General features: G+C 39.9%; 1 protein-coding gene and 1 pseudogene across 3 annotated transcripts; one reads left to right on the top strand and one right to left on the bottom strand.

The window, feature by feature from the left end:
* Positions 1-1,487: 1,487 nt before the first annotated feature.
* LOC123759525 (major facilitator superfamily domain-containing protein 6-like) lies at positions 1,488-16,691 on the top strand (annotated as a pseudogene).
* An 887-nt stretch (positions 16,692-17,578) lies between these two features.
* On the bottom strand, positions 17,579-26,276 carry RpL27 (ribosomal protein L27). 3 transcript variants are annotated; one of them, XM_045744471.1, is made up of 4 exons: positions 26,122-26,276; positions 23,035-23,257; positions 19,210-19,355; positions 17,579-17,645 (listed from the first exon to the last, which is right to left on the bottom strand). In XM_045744471.1, exons 2-4 carry the CDS (start codon positions 23,251-23,253, stop codon positions 17,597-17,599), a joined length of 414 nt encoding a protein of 137 aa, XP_045600427.1. In that variant the 5' UTR covers positions 23,254-23,257; positions 26,122-26,276; the 3' UTR covers positions 17,579-17,596. The 3 variants fall into 3 exon arrangements, with proteins under 3 accessions (XP_045600427.1, XP_045600428.1, XP_045600429.1); XM_045744472.2 differs by having other exon boundaries at positions 26,105-26,250; XM_045744473.2 differs by having other exon boundaries at positions 26,033-26,149.
* Positions 26,277-26,435: the final 159 nt, after the last annotated feature.

Raw genomic sequence — 26,435 nt, 5'->3', positions numbered from 1 at the left:
GATAGTGTCAGAACCTTGTTTATATCCACTTTCTTAATGGCCCTAACCACACTCGAAACCAAAATTATATTCCCCTCGTTGCCTTGTACGTATATGAACACATGTTGACTGTTGATGTTACGACATATATAAACACCTATTGACTAGTGACGTCACGACATACATGAACACATGTTGACTACTGGTGCCACATATGAACACATATTGACTACTTATGTCACGACATATGTGAACAAGTGTTGACTATTGATATCACAGCATGTATGAACATCTGTTGACCATTGATGTCACAACATATTTGAACTCCTGTGTACTACTGATGTCACAATATATTTGCATTCTATCAGGAACAAATCTACAGACTTTGATACACAATTCCGCAATGCTACAGCTGATGATGGCATCAACTAGAGCCTACAGAGTTATAGGTCTCAGAGCATAGGCCTACAGCTTATCACGAACTTACCTTGAGATAGACAATCAGAGATGTTAGGTTTGGTGAACTATGGAGGTCAGTCATTGCTACCCCAGCGGTGAATCATCTTGTCGGGGAAACTGTCCTCCCACAGCCTTGTGGAGTGATTACTGGTGAGAGCCACCTGGACCCTATGCTAGCGTGATTCGGCAGCTCGTTACGGTGCGAATTGTCAGAGGTAGTGCCAGAGGAGATATGCCTCTCACGTCTGCCACAATCTCACCTCTTCCTAGAGCGGTCTGCCACACCGCTTCCCATGGCAACCCGACCACAACTGCCTCTGTTGCCAGCTGTTTCCCCTGAGGCTGATGGTCATGACACCACCTGGCAACACGCTCGACCACTCCCAGGTTCCGAGAAGCGCTCACTGAGGGAATGCTTGTGAAAATCTTTAGAGCAAACGGGAATTTTCTCATAAGGTATACGAGTTTATTGTGAGTTATTTGTTTATGTGCGAATGTTTCATGGTCCTCACAGCCCAACAGGGATGGTATCTAGGAAACATCAGTTACCACTACACCAGCAACAGGACCGAAAGGAGATAGAAGTTGCCAACTGTCGCATCCTGACGTTGAATGGTTCTAACTGCATATAATGTTTACTACTGCTAAAGAAATTTTTCGAGCAAAATTTAGAAATTCTGTGTTTAGTTTCCAAGTACAGGAAAGCCATCTTTCCTGAATCTAACAGTCTTGGAAAGCAATGGCGGCTTCCACACTACAGTTTGTACCAAGGGAACTAATATAGGAATGTTGTTACTTAAGGTAGTCTGAAACACGATAACTGAGGTTCACCACTGAAGTCTTCTAGAACCTGAGAACAAATTAATATAATTAGTGCTTCACACTACGAGCTTACTCATATGCAGGTTTTACTTATTAGCGTGGCTCAACAAATTTCCAGTGATCCAGAGTTTCTCAGCGCGTGTTGCATATTTCGTGGTCATTAGCGGAGAAGTATATGGTCATGACAGCACTTGTAGGATTTGCGGAGAGCGGGAGCAAGGCGCGCCCAACGTCAGTGATCTGTGAGAGTAGCTTGGAGCCACACTGTTCGCCGGCGCCCAGGCACACCACCCTACACATCCGCCCCTCTACCAGCACCAGCCACTACCACCATACCTGGTGACTAGTTCTGCAGTCACCAAAAACCAACAATTCTTGAGAGTAGTTCCAGTTATACTGGTGCAAAGAAGTTAATCGAAGATATGGCAGGTAATACTAAACATATTTTAATCTAATAATTTATCAAGATTATAAGAGGATAAGAATGTTCTCGCGAGGTGAAGCATGATACAAGCATAATGGTATATTCAACAAGCCTATAACATAACCAGGGCTTCCTAAATCTAACAGTCTTGGAAAGCAATGGTGGCTTCCACACTACAGTTTGTACCAATATATTTATATCCTATCTGGAATATAAATTGTCCACCAAGCACCCCAGTTCAAAATAATTTCATTTCATTTACCTGTTGGTCACTATAGTTTTTGGCCATGGCGAGGATTGGGAGGCTGTAAAGTGTTGTCCCATTCTCCCTGGTTAGTTTTTTCCATATGTAGGCCTATTCACAGCTGTAGCAATGTCCTGGATCTAGATTCACGAAGCAGTTACGCACGTACTTACGAACCTGGTACATCTTTCCTCAATCTTTGACGGTTTTGTTTACATTTATTAAACAGTTTACAAGCATGAAAACTTGCCAATCAACTGTTGTTATTGTTATAAACAGCCTCCTGGTGCTTCGAAGCTCATTCACTGTTTAATAATTGTAAACAAAGCCGTCAGAGATTGAGAAAAGATGTACAGGTTCGTAAGTGCTTGCGTAACTGCTTCGTGAATCTAGCCCCTGGTTTTTACACATTCATTAGAATAGGTTATTCCACACGTATAAGACGGGTTGCCTTTGTTATGCCCAAGCTTTCCTCCACCGTCCACAGGATGGGTATTGGACTAGTAATAACTAATTAAACTACAATGGTGTAGGCAAGCTTGCACTGTCTCTTGACCTCCAGGCAGGATAACACTCCCTCCTCAGCATCGTGAGGCAGCCACCGAACAACACAAACTAAACTGATAGTTCACCGAACTATCAGGAGAAAGCGCCAAGCCATCACGACTATACAGCACTTGGAAGGGGTCAGGATAAGGATTTGGGATTTGGAAGGAATGGTGCCCAACCACTTGGACGGTCGGGGATTGAACGCCAACCTGTATGAAGCGAGACCGTCGCTCTATCGTCCAGCCAAACTGGTTGGGCTCGAACGACGCAGATGCACCAAACTTCACCATAACTAGCCTTGAAGAGCGCCGCTGTCTTGCCAAAACCTGAATGGGGTGACGCACACTAAGGGGTAATCGGGCTAGCAAAGGAAATTTTGAGGCCCACCGTATTACACCGGCGAACTACGTTGGTAAAGGGCTCCATGGCCAACACTGTCAGCCCTTGCCCCGTCCAGCGTCGACTCTCTTTGCCTGCCATGCACCCGGCCCACACCCATTCAGTGGGAGACGGTGGAAGGTCTATAATCTACCACTAATCTAGCACTACCCACAGGCCACAGTATGCACATGATTACTTGGGATATTTAACTAAGATTTCTGGGTAATTGAAAACTAAAAAGACAACAACTTTGGATAACACACTAAGACATAATCCTAGCTTATGCTAAAAAATATAAGTAAGGGTAATTGTGGTATAGTTCCCAGAGAGGTGCAATGTTAGATGACAATGTAGTCATCAAGATGGCTGGCGGAACATTATATAACAAACATATTCTGCACTGAATGTTTTAAAACATTTAAAGTGCGGTTACTCTTGTACAGAGCTAATAAGCGTAGTACAGAATTCCACCATTACTTTCTATTACTTATAAACATTTAAAGTGGCAAATGAGTAAGTGCGTAAAGAAAGAACAGAAAGACGAAACACAAGACAAAACTACAGAACACATTTCTTATCTTTACAGATGTGAAAGAGAAGTCTGCGGCCGCCAAGAAGAGCGTGGACGGTTGTGTTGGGTGGTGGACGAGTCTAAGAGGATACCTCACTTTCAACAGGGAGCTGGTGGCCATTAAGATCATCCTCTTTCTCTTCTACTGCGGTAAGAGTCCAGTGTATTGGTACAAGCAGGACCTCGCCACTAGGCTGCATAAACCCGCTCCGCTCAGTAATTGGTCTTGTAACAATTGCAAACGAGGACATTTAGTTTGGTGTTGGTGTTAAGGCTTTTCAACCAGTTTAAGGTTGTGACAATAATTTATTGACCTACAGAGAGTATACTTTTGGTCTTGAACTTAGTCTAGTCATAAACAAAACCTCAGTGTGTATATATACACCGAGAAGATGAAATACACCTGAGTATACAATCTCTTGGTGATGAGTACATTTTAAAATCCATATATTAAGCTAAAATTCTCTTGCAAAAGTCTTAGTGCCGAAAGTGCCTCAGTCACCCTACCTCACGTTTTCTATGCCCTCACAAACTTATATATATTCCTTCCTGTCATAAATTTGCAATCGAAATCAAACGAGAAAATTTATTTATTCATCTGTATTATTTTCTAACATAGTTGGTAGGTTATTACTTTTCTTATTGAAATAAATATTCAATATATATGCACTTTACTTTCTATTTCACTACAGTGCTAATACTTAATGTTGTCCTCAATCTTCACCATGTTTTGTCTAGAGTGGGAAGGTAGCCCTTTTTTATCCTCTCAGGGCCGAAGTTATCCTCCTGTTCCACCCACAAGTCTCAGGTTATCCTCCTGTTCCACCCACAAGTCTCAGGTTATCCTCCTGTTCCATCCACAGGTCAGAGTGCCTACCTGCCCTACTTGACCCTCCACATGCAGGTTCTGGGTCTGACTGTAAAGGAGATCGCCATTGTCTACAGCTTCCTGCCTATTGCCTCTCTCCTGGGTCCTCTAAGCTCAGGTATGTACACACACACACACACACACACACACACACACACACACACACACACACACACACACACACACACACACACACACACACACACACAGAATGCATTAGGCAGTGACGTGGTGAAGGCTGACTCCATACACAGTTTCAAATATAGATATGATACCGTCCAATAGGCTCAGAACCTGTACACCAGTTAAGAGGCGGGACCAAAGAACCCAAGCTCAACCCCCACAAGCACCATTAGGTGAGTACATGAGACCGAGTAGACAGCGCTTGGGGGGAGCGTAATCCTAAGAGCTCGGGTTCGATTCCCGGCCGAAGCAAAACCACTTTTACCCAATTTTGTGTAAATTCCCACATGCAGCTGGTAATTTGTCCAATCACCCTATTTTTTCCCAGATTTTTATTTATTTATATATACAAGAGTTACATTCTTGTACAGCCACTAGTACGCGTAGCGTTTCGGGCAAGTCCTTAATCTTATGTTCCCTGGAATACGACCCCGCGAAGAATCGTTTAACAACCGTCCATTTTACTATTGGGCTACAGTTAAGGATTTGCGCCCAGTAAATCCTCCCCGGCCAGGATACGAACCCAGGACAAAGCGCTCGCGGAACGCCAGGCGAGCATCTTAACCACTGCACCACGGGGGCTGCTACATTTGAACTGCAGCAATGTCTTGGTGTGTATGGTTTCGACGGGTAGGCAGTTCCGTGGGTGGAAAAGCATGATTTCTGTCCTGCATTGTGGCTTGATCATGAAGCCGCTGCTCCTTGTATATGTTATATTTGACCTTTTAAAGAAGTGGTCAGGGTCAATATCCTCCAAACTGTTCAGTATTTTAAAAGCGTCAACGAGATCAGCCCTGCCAAGTCTGCAGTGTTGTTAGTTCTGTGACTCTCAACCGTTCCTGGTATGAGTCGACTTAGTTCGCGGGTGATTTTTGTAGACTTGAGTTGAACTTTATCCAAAGGAGATATGTCCATCTGAAGATGAAGTCTCCACGCTTGGATACATGTAAGTAATAATTATAAATAAGAAGCAATAAGATGCTTATCTTAACATACTAAGAAGGTTAGGCGAGGTCGGTGTTTTCTATGAAGCTTTTCAAGGTAAACTAAAATATTCACAATCAATTAGTATGTCACATATGCACTTATTAAATAAGCCAATATTGACTGTAAGCAAATGCGAGAACGGGTTCAACATGAGTCCAAATAGGGGCACACCAGAGAACTGTACAGTTGAATAACTACCTTCTTTTCCATGAAGTCAAAGGTTTATTTGACTATTCATAAGCCTTAGTTAGCATTTTTTATTGCAGGTCATTTTTCTTGTTCAACTTTCAATGATTGGCGAATTCTGACGCGAAATTCATTTTTTTACATCAATCTGCAGCAAGGTAATGTTGTTGATTTGGTACATCAACTGGAAGTGCATTGTATATTACGGTACTATACTTTTCCTGTCATTGACAGGAAAGGCAATGGCAATGTCAGTAACATAACAATTATGTGTATTATCGTATCCTAGATGCAGAATCTTGCATTTTCGAAACTGAATAGTATTTTCCAGTCATATAACCATTTGTGAAGCCACAAGCCATTCTGCATGGAAGTAACGCGTTCTGTGCTTTCCAACTTCATGTGAATCTTAGTGGACTTAGTGTTTATTTTGAAATGTGTCCAGATGGTCCTCACTAGAGGTGCCTTTCTTCCTCTCCATCACAGGCCTCGCTGCGGACGCTTTGGGGAAGTACAAGTCTGTGATGGTGGTGAACACGGTGTTGACGATAGTGTTACACGTGTCTCTCCTGTACGTCCCGGCCCGCCCGGTCCCCAACCTGGCTCTCACCTGCGGCCCCGACCACCACACATTGACCTGGGCCGCCTGCGATCTCTGCCACCAGGACCGCAACCACACCCAGCTGGAACTGACACTCAAGGTCAGGTGTCATGGACACTCGCCTCCTCATACTACTATAATCTATTATTACCATTTCCTTCTTAATCTTCTGTTGTTACTAATCCTCCTTCTGTTGTCACTGTTACTGCTGCTGATACTACTACTGTTGGTACTGTTGGTGCTCCTTGTCACAAGACCTCTGTATGCTGCCTAATTTCAGGTTTATTCAATGTAATCTGGCCAGTCTGTACAAAGTATACATTAGTCAGTTGAATGTTCTTATTACATGTGAATGCTTTTATGTGAGTCACTGTATTCAAGTTGTGAAACAGTGTCTGGCAGATAATTGCCTCCCTTTAGGACAAAGTTCAGCGGACACGTCAGATACATTATATGGATTAAATCAAATTTCCTGTCCGGAGAGGCTATTGAAATACTTGCCAATCAAGGCACACCATCTACGTGCCTCAACCAATAAAGCCATCACAGTGGGTGGTATCAGAGCCCTGACACTGTTCCCGCCATTCCAATGTCTACCGGTGACAGTGTTTGACGTCACCGGTTATGGCCGACACTGACCACTTATTTGGTAAAAATGTGTATTTGTTGCAGATCTGGAGTCCATTTGTGGAAGCGTCCAGGTGCTGTGAGTGTCAGTTAAGCTCTTAACTTAACGAGATAATGAGTGGGTCCGAGAAACATGGAGTACGGACACACACAGCTGCGCTATATATCTAGAAAGCCTTGATTGAGTGGACGACAGTATGCTTACCTCGATATGGGAGTAAACGATAGGAAAAACACATTATTATTAACATCTTTATTGACAAAATTAATTACAATTTTGCCTAATCTGAGGATTTTGATAGTCTTATTAAAGTAAGGATAATGCTGGTATTCACTGTCACGCAGGACAGAGGGTCATACATAAGACAACAGGTCTAAACTGTAGGCTGAAGTATATATATATCATGGTTACAATCAATGTTTTAATGTATGGATATGTGAAAACACAGACGTCAACACCAGGTGACGCAGCGGATGGGTTGCTGATTCTGTTAATGGAGGTGACGGCACTGTCAGATGATAACGTATCACACTCTATCAGGAACATCTTCATTAGTATTTGAGAGGCTAATCATGTTATATTTAGTTGCAGATTAGAGGACATTTGGTGAATTATCGTTGGCCAAGCAAACGACAAACATATTACCAGTTATTGCTTGGGAAACGTGCAATATATACTCAAAGAGCTTGTGAACAAATAGCCTAAGCTACTCTATCCCTTTGAGATGTATTTATTGCTTATCTCAATAAACATACTTGAACTTGAAAGAGCTTGTCCTCAGACCAAATCCATTACCGTGAGACACCACACTCCTCATCAAACTACCCGGATAGTTATCTAGGTATTTGTGATGGTCTGAAAGCATATTACAATTCCAGTAACGTCTACATATAAACTGGGAAGTGAGCATTTGTTCTAAACAGATTATTCTCAAGATATTACTTTATTGTATTATAAGTTGTTGGTTTAAAATATAAAGTGCAAGCTGAAAACGTTTTCGTTGAAGAGTTTGGTTTTCTGTCAACGGAATTCTCGAGTACAGTGATATAGTTTTCGAATTCCATATTTCACATTATCACCAATTATACACTAAATTAACATAACCAAACGTAATGAAACCTAACCTAACTTAATCAAATCTTAACCTAACCTAATCAGATCTTAACCTAATCAAATCTTAACCTAACCTAATCAGATCTTAACCTAATCAAATCTTAACCTAACCTAATCAAATCTTAACCTCAAGTAACCTTAGCCTAAACTAACCATGGATGGAGTAGACAATAGCACTAATTATGTAGTTATTCTCAATACATTCCCGTGAGCGTATTTCCTCCCTGAGGACAGGTTGACTGTACATATCACAGCAACGGCGCATAATGTGCCCATGCTCAAGTCCAAATTAATTTATTAAACAAAGCTCTGAGCCAGGTATAAGACAATTCTGGGCCAAGTTCCAGAGATGTTTTACGGAACAAACTTATAATTCGGGTAACAAATTTACGAATCAAGAGAGAAAAAAACACTAGGAGCCAGGTAGCAAACCAGTGAAAAATGTGAGTCTAGTAGAGCAACACTGAGTCACATTACTGACACCTGATGTCGTGATACAGGACTGCAGGTTCCACTGTGAGGCGCCCCCGCCGGAGGAGGAGGAGGAGGAGGAGCTGCAGGTGTGTCTGGGCGTCGACCACCTCACCCACTGCCTCCCCCTCAACACCACTAACCAGGTGAGCAACACACACACGCACGAGTACTGTCGTAGCCTGTGTACTAGTACTACCCTGACCACCAGGTGTACTGGGGGTATACTTATTAGGTGGTCGTGTTTATCTGGAAGTACATCTGGTGTTTGACTGGGGTGACATCTGGTGTTTAACTGGGAGGACATCTGGTGTTTGACAACTTCCCACAGCTACATTGCTGATCAATGTAGCTGTGGGAAGCTACATTCTGGCCTGGAATACCTTGTAGCATTCAATCAAGGCTATAAAAAGTTAACTGACAAGGCTCAAGTTGCATAGAATGTTCAGACAATTACGTCACGTCGTACGAAATAAATAAATTGTCAATTTAAGTAGAATAATGAATTCTATACTAAAAAAATACTATGTCCAAAGAAGATATAAAAATGGCCCTCTACCTACAATAGATGCAGCTGAACGGGACGGTATTATCGTGGCGCGAGGACGATAGATGCAGCCACAGATGGTACGACCTAGTCTATGAGGGCCAGGTGTTCCATACCCTCACCTGCCCGTCTCGGTGCCAAGTGGAGTGCCAGGTGGAGGGACTTCTCTCCTGTGGCCATCCCGACGACCCCACCAATAACCCCCACACCTTCTGGATCTACTTCTGGTTGAGAATGGCTGCTATGTTCTTCATGGCGTCAGCCTTCTCCATGTCTGTAAGTACTCTCATTTGACTTTCTCGAGCGATTAGTATTGTAATAATACCTTTGACACACTGCACTGGTGTGTCAAAGGCCAGTGGTGCCGAACATAGGTACTGCACATACTCACAACAATTAACTAAATTAAGTAAGATGATTGCATCAATCAAGGATCAGACTATCAATTGGGAATAATAGTTCGAAAGTAATAGGCATACATTTAAAAAGTAATATTCAAAATCTAAATGTTCACAAAGCATGAGCGTAAATCTATATGTATAACACAAAATGTCTGTCAGTTTGTTCAAAGTTGGAGGCCAGACACTTGGGCCAACCTTTCAGGGGTAACTGGTGGGTGCTAGGCGCAATTAGGGCCCGCGCAGGAATATCCCTGCAAAAAAAAAAAAAAAAAAAAAAGACTCTCACAGGCGGGTCGGGGTCAGTCCCGTTGCACCCTCCTTTAAGAAGGCCGGCTCCCATGGCGACCCCCGTGAAGTCGGTGGAGATGAATGAAATGGTCGATCCCGAGTGCAGAGAGCTTTTCATCTGTTCATAATAAAATACATGTTCTGATGGCATATTTGCATTCTGAGGGCTCCCAACACTAGGGAGTATAATAACACTAGTACTGTATAATATTATACAGTACAACACTAGTACTGTATAATAAAAACAGTGAACATAAAAAACTATAAATTTCTAGCCATCGAATCAAATGCCTGTGAAACAGCATCTTCACAAAGTACCAAGAGAAAATGAAGACTCTCCTAACACCAAAGCTCTACAAAATTACATTGTATGACTTTTCTGAGAGAGGCACTCGACCAGCAGGTGCCACACAAGCAAGGGGGGTCAAACAGCCTTCGGAATTAGGTGGGTATTGCTTTATGCAGAAATACTATTTGCTGACGATACTACCTGCATTTTGTTCAAACCCCCAACCCACACACTTTAAATAACATTGTAAATAACGAAGTAAAAAAAATCCACTTATGGATCAGTCCAACAAGCTCTCACTAAATATAGAAAAGACATACTACATTTTATTTTAAAGTAAATCATCAAACCAGATACACCTTCGGATAGACTAGTGTCATCATTAACAACTCCTGTGATGACTCTTGTGTCATCACGACTTCTGTGGATTTTCTCATTAACAGTAAATATGACTGAAACTCATTATACAATACATAGCCCAAAAAGTCTCTAAAACTGTAGTATACTCTCAATAATCAAATATTATGTTCCCCGCTCTGTTTTTCTTACACTATACTACTTGCTAATCTATCCCTATATAACATACGGTGTCTGTGGCTGGCTTTCAACTACTACAAGCTATCCTGAAGCCCATCATCACCCAGCAAAATTCTTCTCAGAACTGTAACAAATTCTATCTTCAGACAACAGCCCCTAATCGTGCCAAACTCACATACACTCTATACATTCTCTTGTGCAATATATACTTGCAAACGCTTATTCTTAAATTTTAATCCTGATTTTAAACTCTTCCTAGATAGATGTAATTGAACCCATGAACATCACACCAGAAATAAGGATGAAACTTCATCAGTATAATTTATTCTACCACTTTATAATGTAGTTATTATGTTGAATTCCAATGCTGTTACACTGTACCTATTATTCTTGTATATAAATGAATACATAAATAAATAAAATAAACAATAATGATGTGCCGGATCACTAGGATGCGACGACGCTGGCCCTCCTGGAGCAGCATGGAGGTGATCTGGGCGTGCAGCGCCTCTACGGCGTTGTGGGCTTGTCTCTGGGACCGCTCTTCTCTGGCATCCTCATCGACAAATTCAGCCCAGACCCTGGTCAGTCTCGTCCATTACATATGTATAGTGTGATAAATATGATGACCTGACCTCCACAAGTTTGGCGAGCATCAAAATCCTTATTAGAGACTCCTTGTATCCCGCACTGACCTCCATCTTGGATACCTCCCTCAGGATCGCCGGACTACTCTCCAGGGTTCTACATTGGGGGGATCCTCGTTCTTCTCTCCAACATTCTGGTTTCCAGACTCAACTTCACGGTCAGTGTCGTAACTCTTGTAGTACTGAAAGCGATATCTTGTAAGATGTCGTGGCGGGGATTTGTTTAGTGTTGCTAGAAATGGACGCTTGAAGGCTATTGTTGTTGTTGTTGTTGCTGGGAAGTTGATGTGCTGTATATGTTGTTCATGATTACTTGTAATAGTTTTTGTGGACTGCGTTCTAGTGAATGCTGCCTTGTTGTTTGTTCTTTGTAGTAATTAACTAGAATACGTAATTAATAAGAATGTATTTAGCTATGGATATTACTTAGGCTGTTGTAAGAATTGTATATTATATATATATATGTCAAGTTTTCTGATTCAATACATATGACTAACCATCCCGTGGGACTGATATATTAGATGAACTCATAGCTAACTTTCCACATATACTCTGTAACCCTTCATATAGAATAGGGTAGCAGCACTTTGCTGTGTACCTAACCTTGTTAATATTAATACAAAAACTGACTAATTCTACAACTGCTGGTATTGTAGAGAAAACTAGCCATTGGAAAATGAAATTTAGCCGATTTTCTGAGTATTATCACTGGTACTTCCACAGCTACGACGTTCATACAAATAATTCTTGTACGCCTTACACTATATCAGCTACTGCTGGTGTTGCAACTGTTTCAAACATTAAAAGTAATATAACAGATATTGACACTACACCCTCTGCAACTACCACCACCTCTCGTGCCTCCTGCAGGTAAAGACTGCGGGAGAGAACGTGATGAAGAACCTATTCAAGCTTCTTTGCCGGATTGAGATCGACGTCTTCCTCCTGATGGTCCTGGCTCAAGGGGCCAGCTGGGGCTTTATCGAGAGCTTCCTGTTCGTCTTTCTCAAAGAGCTGGGCGCCCCCACATATCTCTTAGGTAAGTGGCTGGGGAAGTCCCTTGGTAACGTGGGTTGATAATTGGTGGATGGATTGACATTAGGTCTTTCCACTTATAACAGACAGGTAAATATTAGATGAATTGTTTACCAGGTGAATAATTACAAAGTTTCCCCAAGTTTGTAAAAGTATATTTCTGACTATAAGTGACTATTGGTTGGGTCCTACTCAGTTTTCACAAGCGTATGGTGGTTAATTAGATTTACCTCAACATATCAGTAATTTACATTGTGCAGTCACAGATACTTCACAAGACCATAAACGAATTTATTTTTTTTCAAGTAATTCGTCCCTACAAGAGTTCTTCGTGGGACTTTCATAGAAACAATACAAGTTTACTTAATTAGAAAAATGATAACCTAACGAATCGTAAAATAACCTAGCCTGACCTAACCGAACCTAGCCTAACCGAACGAACCTAGCCTAACCGAACGAACCTAGCCTAACCAAACGAACCTAGCCTAACCGAACGAACCTAGCCTAACCGAACGAACCTCGCCTAACACAACCTAACGTAACGTAACCTAGCCTAATTTAACCTTGCTTAACCTAACCTGTTTTTGCGCCCATGGCCAGGTCTGACTATAACGGTGGGGAGCCTAGGGGGCGCTCCTCTTCTACTGGTCCTCGACCGCGTGATTGACAGGATGGGTCGCCCCATCGTCTTCATATTCTCATTCTTCACCTACGCCGTCAGACACTTCGGGTACTCCTTCATCAAGTACGTATCGCTGCCAGTTGGATATATTTTGTGAACTGTGCAATAGATTAATGTCTCAATATAATCCTCAATAAAAAATATAAGAATTAACAAATAATTTCACTCTTAATAGGCCTCAAGATGGTAATGATAAATCATCGGTTTCTTCATCTTGGAAGATAATGAAGATAAAGATAATTGAGTATAATGAAACTACAAGGACTTGTTGTGCGAGAACCGCAATGGTCAATTATTTCTATGTAACTCATTTTTTTTTATTTACATACGAAAGCACGCTACATAAATACCGTAAAACAAATATAAAAAAGAAACAACAACAAAAGTACAAATTACAAATGAATAAAACAATAACCCCCCAAACCATACCCACACAAATACATGAAAACACATAAAAACAGAATTACAGTGCAACAGGTTCATACAAAAAGACAAATACACAAGGCAGCCCAAAACGGACACAAAAGCATCACACTTTACTAAAAATACAAATGAAAAATCAAAAAGTCTGAAGGGGTCACAAAAACAGCAATCGAAACATATCAATATGCCAAAGGCAAGGGACATACGCGAGAAGGCAATGCCTACACATATATATGCGGATAATCTGCATATTATTATTATTATTATACAATAACCCGTACATGGTCCTCCTGGTTTGGTGCATTCATTTTGTTAATTACATACTTACCCATCAGTTCTCCAGCAGTGGTTCACCTTGGTTCTCCCACAGAGATCCGTGGTTGTCGATGCCGTTCGAGCTTCTGGAGGTGGTGACGAATCAGTTGATGTGGCTGGCTGTGCTGACCTTCTGTCCCATCCTGGCGCCCAGAGGCCTCCTGGCGACCATGACGGGGATCACAGGTTCCATCCACTTACTCCCTCGGTGGGTCCCATTAGCTGCCTCTCTCTTTTGTTTTCCTTTTACACAGGTGAGTACAGAAGACGGCTTCTGAGGTTGTACTCAGCACTATAATTTTTCACATATTTTAATCAATTTTTTTTATAGAATCTTTGGTAGTAGCTCGACTCAATTAATATTTCTTAAAAATCTCATTTGCAACCCGGCCTCAGTGATTCCGGGGCACAGCTCGACATCAACATTACATATTACAACATTACATTGGCGTACTAGTGGCTGTACAAGAATGTAGCAACTCTTGTATATATCTCAAAAAAAAAAAATATGCAAAATAAGGGCTTTATTTATTCATTTAATAACTTCCTGCTAACAACTAAACTAGTCAACTTGAGCTCTTCATAACCTACATATATATTTTTAAGTGTACGTAAAATGTCAATTTTTTTATTAGTTTCCTGACCTGTCTCATTTTTTTCAGTGGATCAGTCTTCTTGCTATTCTTTGTTTGACATGTGAAAGAACCTTTAAGTATCTTTGTCCTGCAATACGCAATTCATAATTTCTTTTAGTTTGTTAAGCGGTCTTGCTAATTCGATAAATTATTATTTTTTCTGTGATTCAGACACGCTATGGCGATAAAAGTTTATTAATAAATTTAATTATTAATAACTTTAAATTATTTTGTTTTATAAATATGAATGTATGATAAGGGTAATTAACATAGAGAAAAGTTTTAGCCTGGGTTAAATAGCTTGTGATAATTAACGTTGTAAGTTAACAATCGTTTGCATATCGCATTTTTTTCCCAATGAGGTATTTTAGTGCCATAAAAAGAGATAAAAATAAATCCAAAATATTTCTGCGAAGAAAATGCAGAATAGAGCCAGTGAAGAGTAGAGGTGCCACAAGTACACTCAGAGAACACTATGAACATCAGAAGTCCACGGTTGTTCAATATCCTTCAAGGAAGTCTAAGAAATATTGCCGGAAAAGTGGAGGTCTTCAAGAAGTGCCAGACCAACCGGGCTGTAGTGGATACGTGGGCCTACAGGTCGCTCCAATCAACAGCCTGTTTGACCAAGCTCTCACAAGTAGAGCCTGGCTTGGGGAGTAGAACTACCAGGACCTCATCCAGGTACAATCCAGATACAGAATAAAGCTAAACAAAAACATGGTCATTCCCGTACAGGTCGTGGAGTTGGGTCCCTGCTGGGCGGGTTCCTCATCAGTCAGTATGGCACAGTCAACACCTTCAGGATCTTCGGGGGCATCTCCCTCGGCTGCGGCGCCCTCTATGCTCTCGTCCACTTCACCTTCCTCAAGAACAAGATAGCAGAGAGGGGTGAGGCTTTTTTTATTTTTCAAATATTCACACAGGATATATATATTAGAGTTCAGTATTCAGGGAAAGAAACTTGCTAGGTACTACTAAGGTATGATGAGAATATGACACTAGTTCATGTACCCAGTTTGGACAGAGGAAGATGCATTAGGGGGTAATATTATTTTCTAAAGTAGGATATCTCAGACTAAACTATATGCAGTAATGCACGACTATCTGGCACAAATTTGTCACCAGTGCAAGATCAGTTGGCAAACCATTTGGTCTACTATATGACCAACCGGGCAATAGTGTATATGTGGGCCTGCGGGGCGCTCCAAACAACAGCCTATGCACCAAGCTTTCGCAAGTCAAGCCTGGTCCCGGGTAGTAGAACTCTCAGAATACATATATATTTAGGTAGATATAAATGCTTCTTCCATCTCCAATTATTAATCAGATTTTTTTCAGTTTCCTCCATCGATGTTATATCATGAATGATTCTTGACCTTACGTAATTTATTTGTTCTCCGTGGCATCAGTAACATGTAAGAGTAAATTTTATTAATATCAAATGTTTGATATATTAAGAAAAAAAAAGTTGTAAATGTTTAAAGTAACGTTTTGTTTGTGGCATCATATATGGTCTCTCAACTTCGTCAGAGAATGCAAGAGCATCAGCAATAACAATAAATTCAGGTAGCAGCATCAGTTGTTTACGTAAATAAGAAAATTTTAACTTTTTTTTTAACAGAGGCAAGTTATAAGGAGCAAAAAGAACTAGAGGAGGAGGAGGAAGCCATGTTAGATAAAGTCTACAACACCACGGTCAAGCCAATTTCAGACATCCATACCGAGGCAGATACCAGCTGCTAAGAACAATTACCACACCATTTGTTTATGAACTACACCCCCAACATGACTGGGAATTTCACGTCAATCCATTCGTGTGCGGTATATTCAATAGCACATATATATATGCGGCAAAGGCATATCTCCCCATTTTGGATGGGTATTTATGAAAAACAGACGAAAACGCAGCATGTTGACAAACAAGTTTATACCGAATTTTCTAATAATTTAGCGAAATTAACATTCTTTGCGGTTGTCATTCCAGAATCATGAATATTCTTACATGCAGACCCTACGATGGAAAAATTAAACGTGTGGGGGTAACGAGAAATAAGTGTAACTGGACAATTTGTGGGCCATCCCAATCATATTATCACTTCAATCCTTTTTAGTTAAAATCAGTTATGTTTAAGAAATCCACATTGGAGGCTATTAGAAGCACTACGATTTCCACGACTGCAATGTCCATAGCGTCTAAGTACTGGGTCATCAGTTTGGTGTTGGCAAATTATTCAGACACGCGTACAAGTTACAGATCTAGTTTGATCACAATTTTGTATTTCAAATAATTGAAGTCCTGTTTGCTCTTTTAATTTAATATTTTATACAGGGTTTTTTATTGTATACTTTAGATAAGTTTGTATTAAACACATACTTCCAGTGGTTTTTATTATATCAAGTAAAAATAAATATCCTTGAACCCATTCCTTTCTCGTGGTCTGCAACAGTTGTATCGACCAAATTTCACAGATACTTATATAATTGAATTACATTTAAAGAAAGGATTATGTAGAAGTTATTTCGTCCACGTATTTTCCAAGCTTCATTTATTACCAAATATGATGTTCATTTTTAATGTACATGGTTATTGTACCGTGGCCAAATCAGAGGGGAAACAGCCAGCAATTTTTCTAAAACCCATGCAAAGAATCTAGGTAAACCATCTGCAGCCGATACAAAATGGGATGAAAATTGCCCTTATACCAATAAATTTTAGGCTTAATATAAGCAACCTAAGAGGTTAGGTTGCTGCTTTTTTTCTTGAAACCACAAAATCAAGACAAAATATGAACGAGAGGGAGCAACAGCTTCCCTTTGTACATAAACTCCAGATTTGTTACATGTATAACACTAATTTTCGGGATATGTTAATACTGCATTTGAATTTTGCCAAAATTTTACTTTAAAGCATCTTGTTTTTAAAACCCACTAAACATTAGAAAATGTCTGCCTTAATTTATGGCCAAATACAGGTGGAAAAGTATTCAGATGCTGGATATTGAAAAATTGGCTAAACAAAATATATTTGATTTCCACTTGCCAGTTGCCAATTTACCATTCCGATACTAATGACTGACTTCTACTTCTGACTAAGATCTGAAGAGCAGATCGGTATTTTTCATCAATTATGATAAGTATTACAAATTAATTACATTTCACAAAAAATAAAATGCAAGTTCTTTCAAACATTATACAAAAGACAATCCATTTGTATTAAACACAAAAATAAATTAAAAGGTTTCAATAACATTTAAACATACAATTAAAGTTTATTACATGCATCAAGTGTAAGGGACAAGAAAATCCAACATACAAGGTCATAGTTTATTTAGAACCGAAGCTTCTGGAAAAGCCAGCGATTCTTGCCACTCTTGTATCTGAAAGGTAAGACGAGAAAATTGATTAGCATTCTTGAACTGCATGAAAGATGGGAAAATGGAAAGGGTAGTAAAGATGGGGAATGGAGGCAGGGGGGGGGGGATATTGGTGGTGTTGGCTCTGGTCCCTGGTAAGGGACTAGAGCCAGCACCTTCCTTTCCTTTCAATTCCCCTGTGCCTTCCATCAAAGGCACAGGGAATTGTTACTAGTATCCTCACCAAAGAAAACATCCAGGAATTAGGGAAAAGGACAGAGATAACTGCAAGGTTCAGATAAAGGAGCTGAAGTAGCAAACGACACTGCAATGATTCACTTAAGATTGAAATCCTAGATACGGCTGACCAACAGGTGGACCAAACAGCAGGAGGCAGAAAAAGAGAAGTCTGTTTCCTGGCAAGCCAGGAAAGAACAAGAACCCTGGTTTGCCTACACATGGAATTGCTGGGAGCCCAAACTATACATCGAGACTATGGCAACCTCTGGAGTAAGACTGATATAAAGTTCCCTGCCATATAACCCGAGCAAAAATCCAATTATTAAACAGTTATTGAGCTCCGAAGCACCAGGAGGCTGTTTATAACAACAACAGTTGATTGGGAAGTTTTCGTGTCTGTAAACTGTTTAATAAATGTAACCAAAGCCAATAACAAAGATTGAGGAAATATTTACACGTTCGTAAGTACTTGCGTAACTACTTTGTGAATCTGGCCCCTAGTAAGCCATAATGAACTCCCAAGGTTGATGTTGACATTGACAAGCTAGCATCAGGGAGCCACTGTTTGGCCATTACAGGGCCATCCATGGGCCTGTTTAAGGCATGCTCATAGGGTCGATCTTGTGTACCATCATTACTCTTTATAACTATTGCCTTCAATTTGACAAACAAATTGAAGGCTTTAACATCTTTAGCGTTCTCTTAACTCTACAAACTGTTCACTGTGTGGAAGCACAAGTGACATTCCAAGAACAAATGGCACATACTCAAGGGGACCCCCACAACAACTACAGGTCATTGCAACAATTATACCAATACTAAGATAATGTTCTAAAGAGGTAAGTAACAGCTAGATAGGTAAAGTAAGTAATTATCAAAAGAAGGCACCAAACCGGGAAGGCTATGTAGCACCATCAAATGCGCAGAATAATCAGAGGGCGCTAAATATCACCAAGGATGCCACTAGATAGGTAAAGAACCCTTTCTACATGATACAACTGCTTGTTGACTTGTGGAAGATATGGAGACAACATTTTTGTCTTAGTTATATCTACATCTTCCTGCACTGCTTGCTTAATTTTGAATGACATACCTCTTCACCCCATAAAGAGGTAGAACAATATTGAATTATAAAAATAATTACCCTACCACTTTTCCAAATTCTCAAACTCAGGGCAGTGTACAAAAAATGGCCTCTTAAATTTTTTTTTTACCAGAGCAGATACCTCTTGTTGTCTATATTAAGGAAAATATTAAAAATTTGCCTTTAATGTTACATATGGCAAAAGAAATTAAATACCCATTGCTTTAACAATAAACTAGCAATAATCCAAGAAATAAAACTAACCTTTCTTCCAACTTTTCCTTGACAATTCTGCGTGCCTTCCTCCTCCTGCCGGGGTCCTTGAGGGTCTCTTTGTTGATCTTTACTTTATCGAAGACAATGTCAGTAGCAGTATAACGTGTAGGCATCACATGTTTCAGGTTCACAATCTAAAGTTGCCAGCACAAAAGATCACATGTTAATACACATCCTTTGGAAAATTATTAAGATACTATATTAAGAAATACAATAAGCTTACTAAGTGACATAATAGATGTGAAGTATTTTGACAAGTCCCCAAAATACTATAACTATCTGTGGTGATGTTTAGGAGAGTGAGCATCTATCTGGGTTGTACCAGACTATGATATACCAGTACATCAAATTAAATACTGTACCTTGAATTACAGTACTTATAGTTTTCATTGTCGGCATGTTATCAGTGGGATAAAGTGAAAGTAGAGACTAATATAATATTTCATTCAATATTCAATACTCCAGGGGTATTGGTGACCACTATGCTATTTCGATGCAACATACCAGCTTAGTTGTTCGTTTTGGTGAACAAAACATGCAAATACTTATTTATAAAGTGTGTATATAGCATAATAACAGCAAAAATTGTTTTTTATTGTTTTTGAACATAATTGAATCATATTTGATTCACACAATCACTAATATGCCTACCATACTTTTAATTATAGTGATGGTTCACACATTTTATTATATAAATATATCACTACACACTATTGATAATATTACTGCAAAATACTAGAGAAAAAATCAGACACTGAAATAATTTAGGTAATAATATTGCTGTGGCAACTCCAGCCTGACAGCTCAGGTGGAGGAGTTCGCTCCGGCCGGCTACCCTGTCGGTGCCTGAAACTTGCCAAAGTTCCTCACCCTATTGCAGGCAAAATGTGTCACCTACGTTTTTTTTATTAGTTTTACCATAATCAGGGAAATTTTTATCAGACATTTTAACAATCTTAGAAAAAAAAGGGAGGTGTTGTCGGCTATAAATAACTGTGCCACCCAAGGGTTAAAGGGTTAAGATTTTAAGATGTTACCAAAGCAAGAGAATTTCACAATCAAGAAATTTTGGGTCACCGATACGCAGAATCTAGAGGAAGAGAGAAACGAGAACATCTTTCTTAACAGGAGGATGGCAGGAAATTAAATGAATACACATACCATTGTATACAGGTTTGCAGCAGAGAAAGAGAAGCCAGAGCTGTGAAAATGTGCATTTAGGAAAGAAAGAACCAATTTCCATTCAACTTTGATATTGATTGGAGTAGCCACTCTTTGGGAAGGAGATGAAAGGCTGGAAATACTAGTTATGGGGTAAAAAAGCAGAAATATCACCAATATAGCAAAGCCAAAGAGTAACTAATATCAATAGTGGGATCAAGAACAGCTAAGTATTCCACATACATTGACAAGAGGAAGAAAAAGATAATTCACAAACTCAAAACTAGTAGCTACCTAGTTATAATTAACACTTTCGCGGGATGAGGACGCACCCCGGAGTCCTGTTTCGCCTACCCGCTCCCGCATAGTAGACAAACTTATGTCCTCTTTTAAAATATTTGTATAAAATTCAATTTTTATCCGATTTACTTTGGGTTTGTTTCAAACTGCGCGCCATGAGGCTCTCTTTCTCACCAATTGGCTGCATGGTACAATAAGTTCATGAAAGGTTCACAAACATAACAAAAGTAAAAACATTTCGTGTGTTTGATTCTCACCGATATGTTCAAGCGTTGTTTTATATTTGGCGCAATTCTATCTTACGCTTTGTTGATCTTTTTTACCTACGGGCTCATAGAACATTCTATTGCGAACACATTGACACAAAAATGAATGACGTACATAGAATAATAATGTCATGAGAATGAAATAAGTATAAACTTTCAAAGCGCCGTGCGTCGTCCCGTCACTGACACCGGGTAACAATTTCACCACTTCCCACACTCTTGCGGGCGGGCCGCAATCATTATTCTATGCTTATATTCATATCACCGTGTTGGGAATTTCATTGCGAGTCCATTGATACCAAAATTAACGCTGTAGGACAAGTGTGGAGGTGATAACAATCCCAAGAGTAAAAACATTTTGTTGCTGTTGGGCGCTCACGGCGAGTCATCTTCGTAGTTATTTATTTGGTGCTGGTATCCCTATACGTTTCGTGACTTTTTACTGGTGTTCTTCTAGAGAATTTTATTGCGAACACGTTGGTACCAAAATGAAATACGTAGCTCAAGAACTAAGGTCATGAGAGTAAAAAGAGTATACACATTTTTGTTTTTACGCTTACGCGGCAAAACGCCGGGAGCACTTACGGTTGTTTTTTTTTACATTCGCCAAGAGCCGGAAAGTGTTAAAGAATAATAGGCCTCACAAGCTCATATCTAACGCATAAGCAAATTGTGTGTAATTATGGGTAAACCGACTTCACTGCACTAAGAAGTCCTATTTAAAGTTGGTGCTCAACACACAAGCTTTCAGTATACAGTGGAACCTCGGTTGACAACTGCCCTACAGTATGAATTTTTTGGTATACGACGGTTTACTTCGTATGGGTCGAACAAGCGAGTTGAGTTTGATTACAAGTCTATCCCACGTAGTGACGGCTGTGGCCAAGCTTGAATCCTTTGTGAAGAATTTCATTGTTTGCCTGCTTTTTTTTTTTTTACATAAAAGCTCTTATTATATATCACTCCATGGGTCCCAAGAAAGTCAGTGGTAAAGTTCAACCTAAGAAAACAATTGTGAGGATGACCATAGATGAAAAAACAAGATCATTCATAAACATGAACATTGTACGAGTGTTGTTGAACTAGCTAGGCAGTACAACAAATCCATGTCGACGATATACACCGTAATTGCTAAGAAAAAGGTCATTGTGAGCGCTAAAGTGGCAAAAGGCATAACAACAATCACGAAACAAAGGACACAAACACTTGAGGTTAAAGTTAATTAAAAGTTATTTATTAATTTGAATAAACAGCAAGCAGCTAGCAGGTGATAGCATTTGAGGAAATTTCTTCAGGGAGAGAAGGCAGTAGAGAATTTCCCTTCATCAACAATTAAGAAATGGTGTACAATATGGGAAGAAATGCTGAAAAGGCACACCTAAATCAAGCTGTAGCAGGGTGTTGTGTTAACCTTTTTAATGACAATGAGCCGTCTTACTTCAGACAAGCGTTACAACATAGTGAAAAATAGGTATCGCTAGACAGGTTTTTAGTGACAAAAACAAAGCAGAGCCACAAGCAGGTCCTAATGATATGCAGGCAAAACGTAGGAGAGAAAGTACCCCAGAAGTCATCACTACCTGATGTTATAATGGAAGAGGACTCCCCTTCTAAACTAACACCTCTCTACACTCAACCCGTCCTCGACTCAAGTCCATTACATTCAGCGGTCAACCCCACAGACACATTCATAAATTTTAACATGCTGTTCATTCAAAACGGGAATTTTCACAAGTATAAATTAATATTATAATATATTAGCATATTGTGTATATATAGGCATAGGATAGGTTAGGTTAGGTGTTTAGGTTCTGTTGGCAATTATTTGTATTTATAGTACGTGTGTGAAGCATTTATAGCGTGATGGTTCGAACAAAATTCGTCAGTGAAGCACTTGTTCCGGATATGTTCGAACGTCAGCAGTTGTGAGTCGTGTGTAAACCGCTTTTCATTCATAAACAGGGGGTTTGGCGGGTGCATGGAATCACTTTTGGATCTTTGTTTGGAGGACGGGCTGCTACACTACACTGCAGTACACAGTGAACAGTAGACTATTAATATGAAACAGAACTTGAGATTGACTAACCCTGACAAAAGGCTTAATTTTTGACCTTCTTGCAATCTTTTTCTTGCTCATGGTTTTCGTTACTTTGCGAGGGTAACATTCAATGCCAGCAACTAAGGCATGCTCGTAGGGTCGATCTTGTGTACCATCATCATTACTCTTTATAACAATTGCCTTTTTACCAGCTTGCTTTCCGGTAAGGAGGATGACCACACGGCCAGGTTTATACACCTTCACCATTGTGCTGAAAAAAGAAAAAAATACTGTAAATTAAACGACCTTAAATGTTTGTCAATCATTTATCATAATCTACTTGCTGTCTCAAAGAGAAAATTACTTTTAATAACTTACGAAAATGCCAATGGCATGAATTTAAAAGTTTACCTATAAAATTACTCCACAGTGCTCGAGGCAGTGTGTACTTATGGTGTGCGAAAATAAAGGAAGCTTGCAGGCGAAAGATTTTTAGACATATGCAATGGCTACATGGCATCACGGCAGGCATTGGGTCCATCTAATTACTCAGCGCAACCCAAAGCTTCCTAGTATTACATAAGTAATGAAGAAATATGATGTACTCACTCACTATAATGTTGGTGCCGAATGTAAAGCATGAAAAAACATTTTTACTCTTTCATTTCATAATGAAATTAGATGAAACTAAGTGGGAGGTGACGACCCAAGTGACAATGTTGTGAAGTGACTTATCCAAGATAAGTCTAAATGTTGCCTAAATGCAAGGCGAGATGAGGTTAGGTTAGGTACAGGAGAGGCTGATATGCCAGCCAACAATACATCTTAGATAATTTGATCCACAACATTGTTGCTGGGATTGTTGGCATCACCTGCTACCTAGTTTCATTTAATTTCACTATAAAATATTATTTCAGAGTAAAAATGTTTTTTCAAGTCCTATACTCAGCACCAATATTAATGAGTATATCATATTTCTTCATTACTTATGTAATGCTAGGAGGCTTTGGGTAATTAGATGGACTCCAGGAATTAGCTGTCTGGAGCAACCACAACATCAGAGCCAGTGACCTGGCTGTCATTGTCAGCAGTTTTGTGCTGCATTTTGCTCCATGGCCGTTGACTTTTTTGTGCTTATCAGTGGTTAATGTGGTATGACATTGCTCTTATAGCACATACCAAGGAACTATGCAAAAAAACCATTGCTTTAAAAGCAGGCCACCAATGTAAGCAAATAAGGGAATCATTGGGTATAGCCAAGTCGACATGAAGTATTTGTTTCCAAGAAAAACAGTTGTGAAGTGCCATCACAGAACGTCAGTCTGGTTGTCCCAGGAAGATTTTTTCATGGTCTACCCTTGCTGTAACATGATGGGTACTCTCCAATGAACATTTTAGAATGTTCAAAGACCTTTATCTTCCCGAGACAACCAGACCGATGTTTCTGTGGTGTCCTCAGTTTCCCCTTCTGAAACGTGCACAATACTTCCACATGAAAACTTGGCTACAACCAACAAATAACTTATTTCCTTAAAATACACATTTCATAGTGTCTTGTCAAGGTCTGTCCTCCTTGATGGGGTTCTAGTTGTTTGTCTACTCCCCAAGTCCGGCATGAGGCCAGACTTTAATTGTGAGAGCTTGGTCCAACAGGCTAATTTGGGATTAATCCTTTTTGGTTTTAAAGAAGTTGCCATTCTATAACACATTCCAATGATGTAACCTGAAACCACTTGCACATGTTTTTATAACATTATGGGATGATTGCCCATACTGAGAGCTGTATCAAGTAGGTGGAGCATGGCAAGCCATGTGGTGTGGGCCATACTCTCTAGCCCCTGGAAAATTAACCTTACCATCCAAACCTATTTATGTATTCAACAATTTATTTTATCCAGTTAATAATGCTTGGTGCTGCCACATATTGTATACAACCCTTATTATAGAATAGGGAAATTAGTAATAAAGCAACAACCATTATAAAAACTGTCTAGATACATCTTTCTGAAATTGAGTAAAATAAATGCTATACAGTACATATGCAAACCTCAAGAATCCTTACTCAACTTAAGGATAGTGGCCAATGACTAAAGCCAGACAAGCAAAATCTCGAGCATGTAAGGAAGGCAAATAGTCAATATATTTACTGGCAATCTTAAATTTCTATCCGAGGTTAACAATTCATTGGTGCATCATATTTTGGTGCCATTTTTAATTTTTTTGTAGGCTTATGGTGAGCCACATTACTTGAACGACGGTCCACACGCCACTGCACTCTGTACCAATAGGCTCAGTGCTATGCTATTAGAATAAAATATACCGTGAAGTAACAGTGGCTCGAATTCTGAGAAAATTCGTTTGCAGATATTAAGTGTCAACTTTATGAAACTTTTGATCTAATTAAATCTAACACAAAATCAACAGATGGGTCCTGAATCAAGTGTCCTAGGCAGCGAGACCGTTTGGGCACACATCTAATGCCTCTCTTCCCCTAGCACCATTTAAGACGAGTCGCATCCTTATAAGCTTCCTGTCCCAGAAAATAAGCTGGAAACCATAGCTGGTGTGTGTGTGTGTCTTTAGGGACACGAGCTACTTCCTACACTGCTAAACCTAACTTAATCCACAAATTATTTAAATGAATGTGAAAAGGGTATTGTTGTAGCGAGGCTGGACACAAAATACAGAAATTAAATAGTTTATCGAACCAATCTGGACGTAGCTTGTCTTTACCAAGTGCCCGTACATAGTGTAGGGACACGCCGTAATTGACTATCACTACATACCCATGAATTTAACTATCCTGCGGGAATATATTTTCCCCATGTACGACCCCCATTTCCTGACATGGCTAGAAACACCACCGCCACACATGCAGCCTTCAGCCACAGCTTGTAACCCAAATAACATCACCTCAGTTTGTTTACACCATGTCTGCGGCCTCAACATGGGCCACAGAAATTTATCCAATTTTTACTCAGTTATCCACCTGTGTCTCTCGGAATCACCCCGCCATCGCACGACTAAGCAATGCCCGATACCATACCACGACAATACAAGCGGTAGAGGCGGCGATTATGGCGATGGTGGACGATACAAAATGTAAATGTTGCCTTACACTACAGGTGGACTCACTGGGTGTTGACGAGAGGTCCTGGAGAGGCCGGGGACTGCCTGCCTCTGCTGGCTCGATGGTTCGCCTCGCCTCGCTCTCACAATAATTAATTCCTGTATGCAGAGTATTGTCAAGCTGATGCATTAAAACGCCTTCGTCAATTTAATTGTCTATTTAAATTGTAGACAATTTACCATAAAATATAGGTTTAGGAGAAGGAAGGATCAGCTGTGAGGAGGTAAACAATTCATTCGTCTTCCGTATTCACTATTCAGTCGTGAGTGTGGCTCATAGGAACAAGTTGTTTATATATGTATGTAGCTGCTTCAATTAT

This window comes from Procambarus clarkii, chromosome 32 (genome assembly GCF_040958095.1).
Source record: "Procambarus clarkii isolate CNS0578487 chromosome 32, FALCON_Pclarkii_2.0, whole genome shotgun sequence".
In the NCBI taxonomy this organism is placed as follows: Eukaryota; Metazoa; Arthropoda; class Malacostraca; order Decapoda; family Cambaridae; genus Procambarus; species Procambarus clarkii.
The sequence above is the reverse complement of the archived record's forward strand: the minus strand, read 5'-3'. Positions and strand labels throughout refer to the sequence as shown.

What these genes read in the sequence shown, in the direction of transcription:
- RpL27 (XM_045744471.1), bottom strand. Translation starts at nt 23,253, where the DNA reads ATGGTGAAGGTGTATAAACCTGGCCGTGTGGTCATCCTCCTTACCGGA. An exon ending in AAATTAAGCCTTTTGTCAGG is followed by an intron (nt 19,356 to 23,034) that starts GTTAGTCAATCT and finishes TGGCAACTTTAG; the next exon opens with ATTGTGAACCTGAAACATGT. An exon ending in AAGGAAAAGTTGGAAGAAAG is followed by an intron (nt 17,646 to 19,209) that starts GTTAGTTTTATT and finishes CTTACCTTTCAG; the next exon opens with ATACAAGAGTGGCAAGAATC.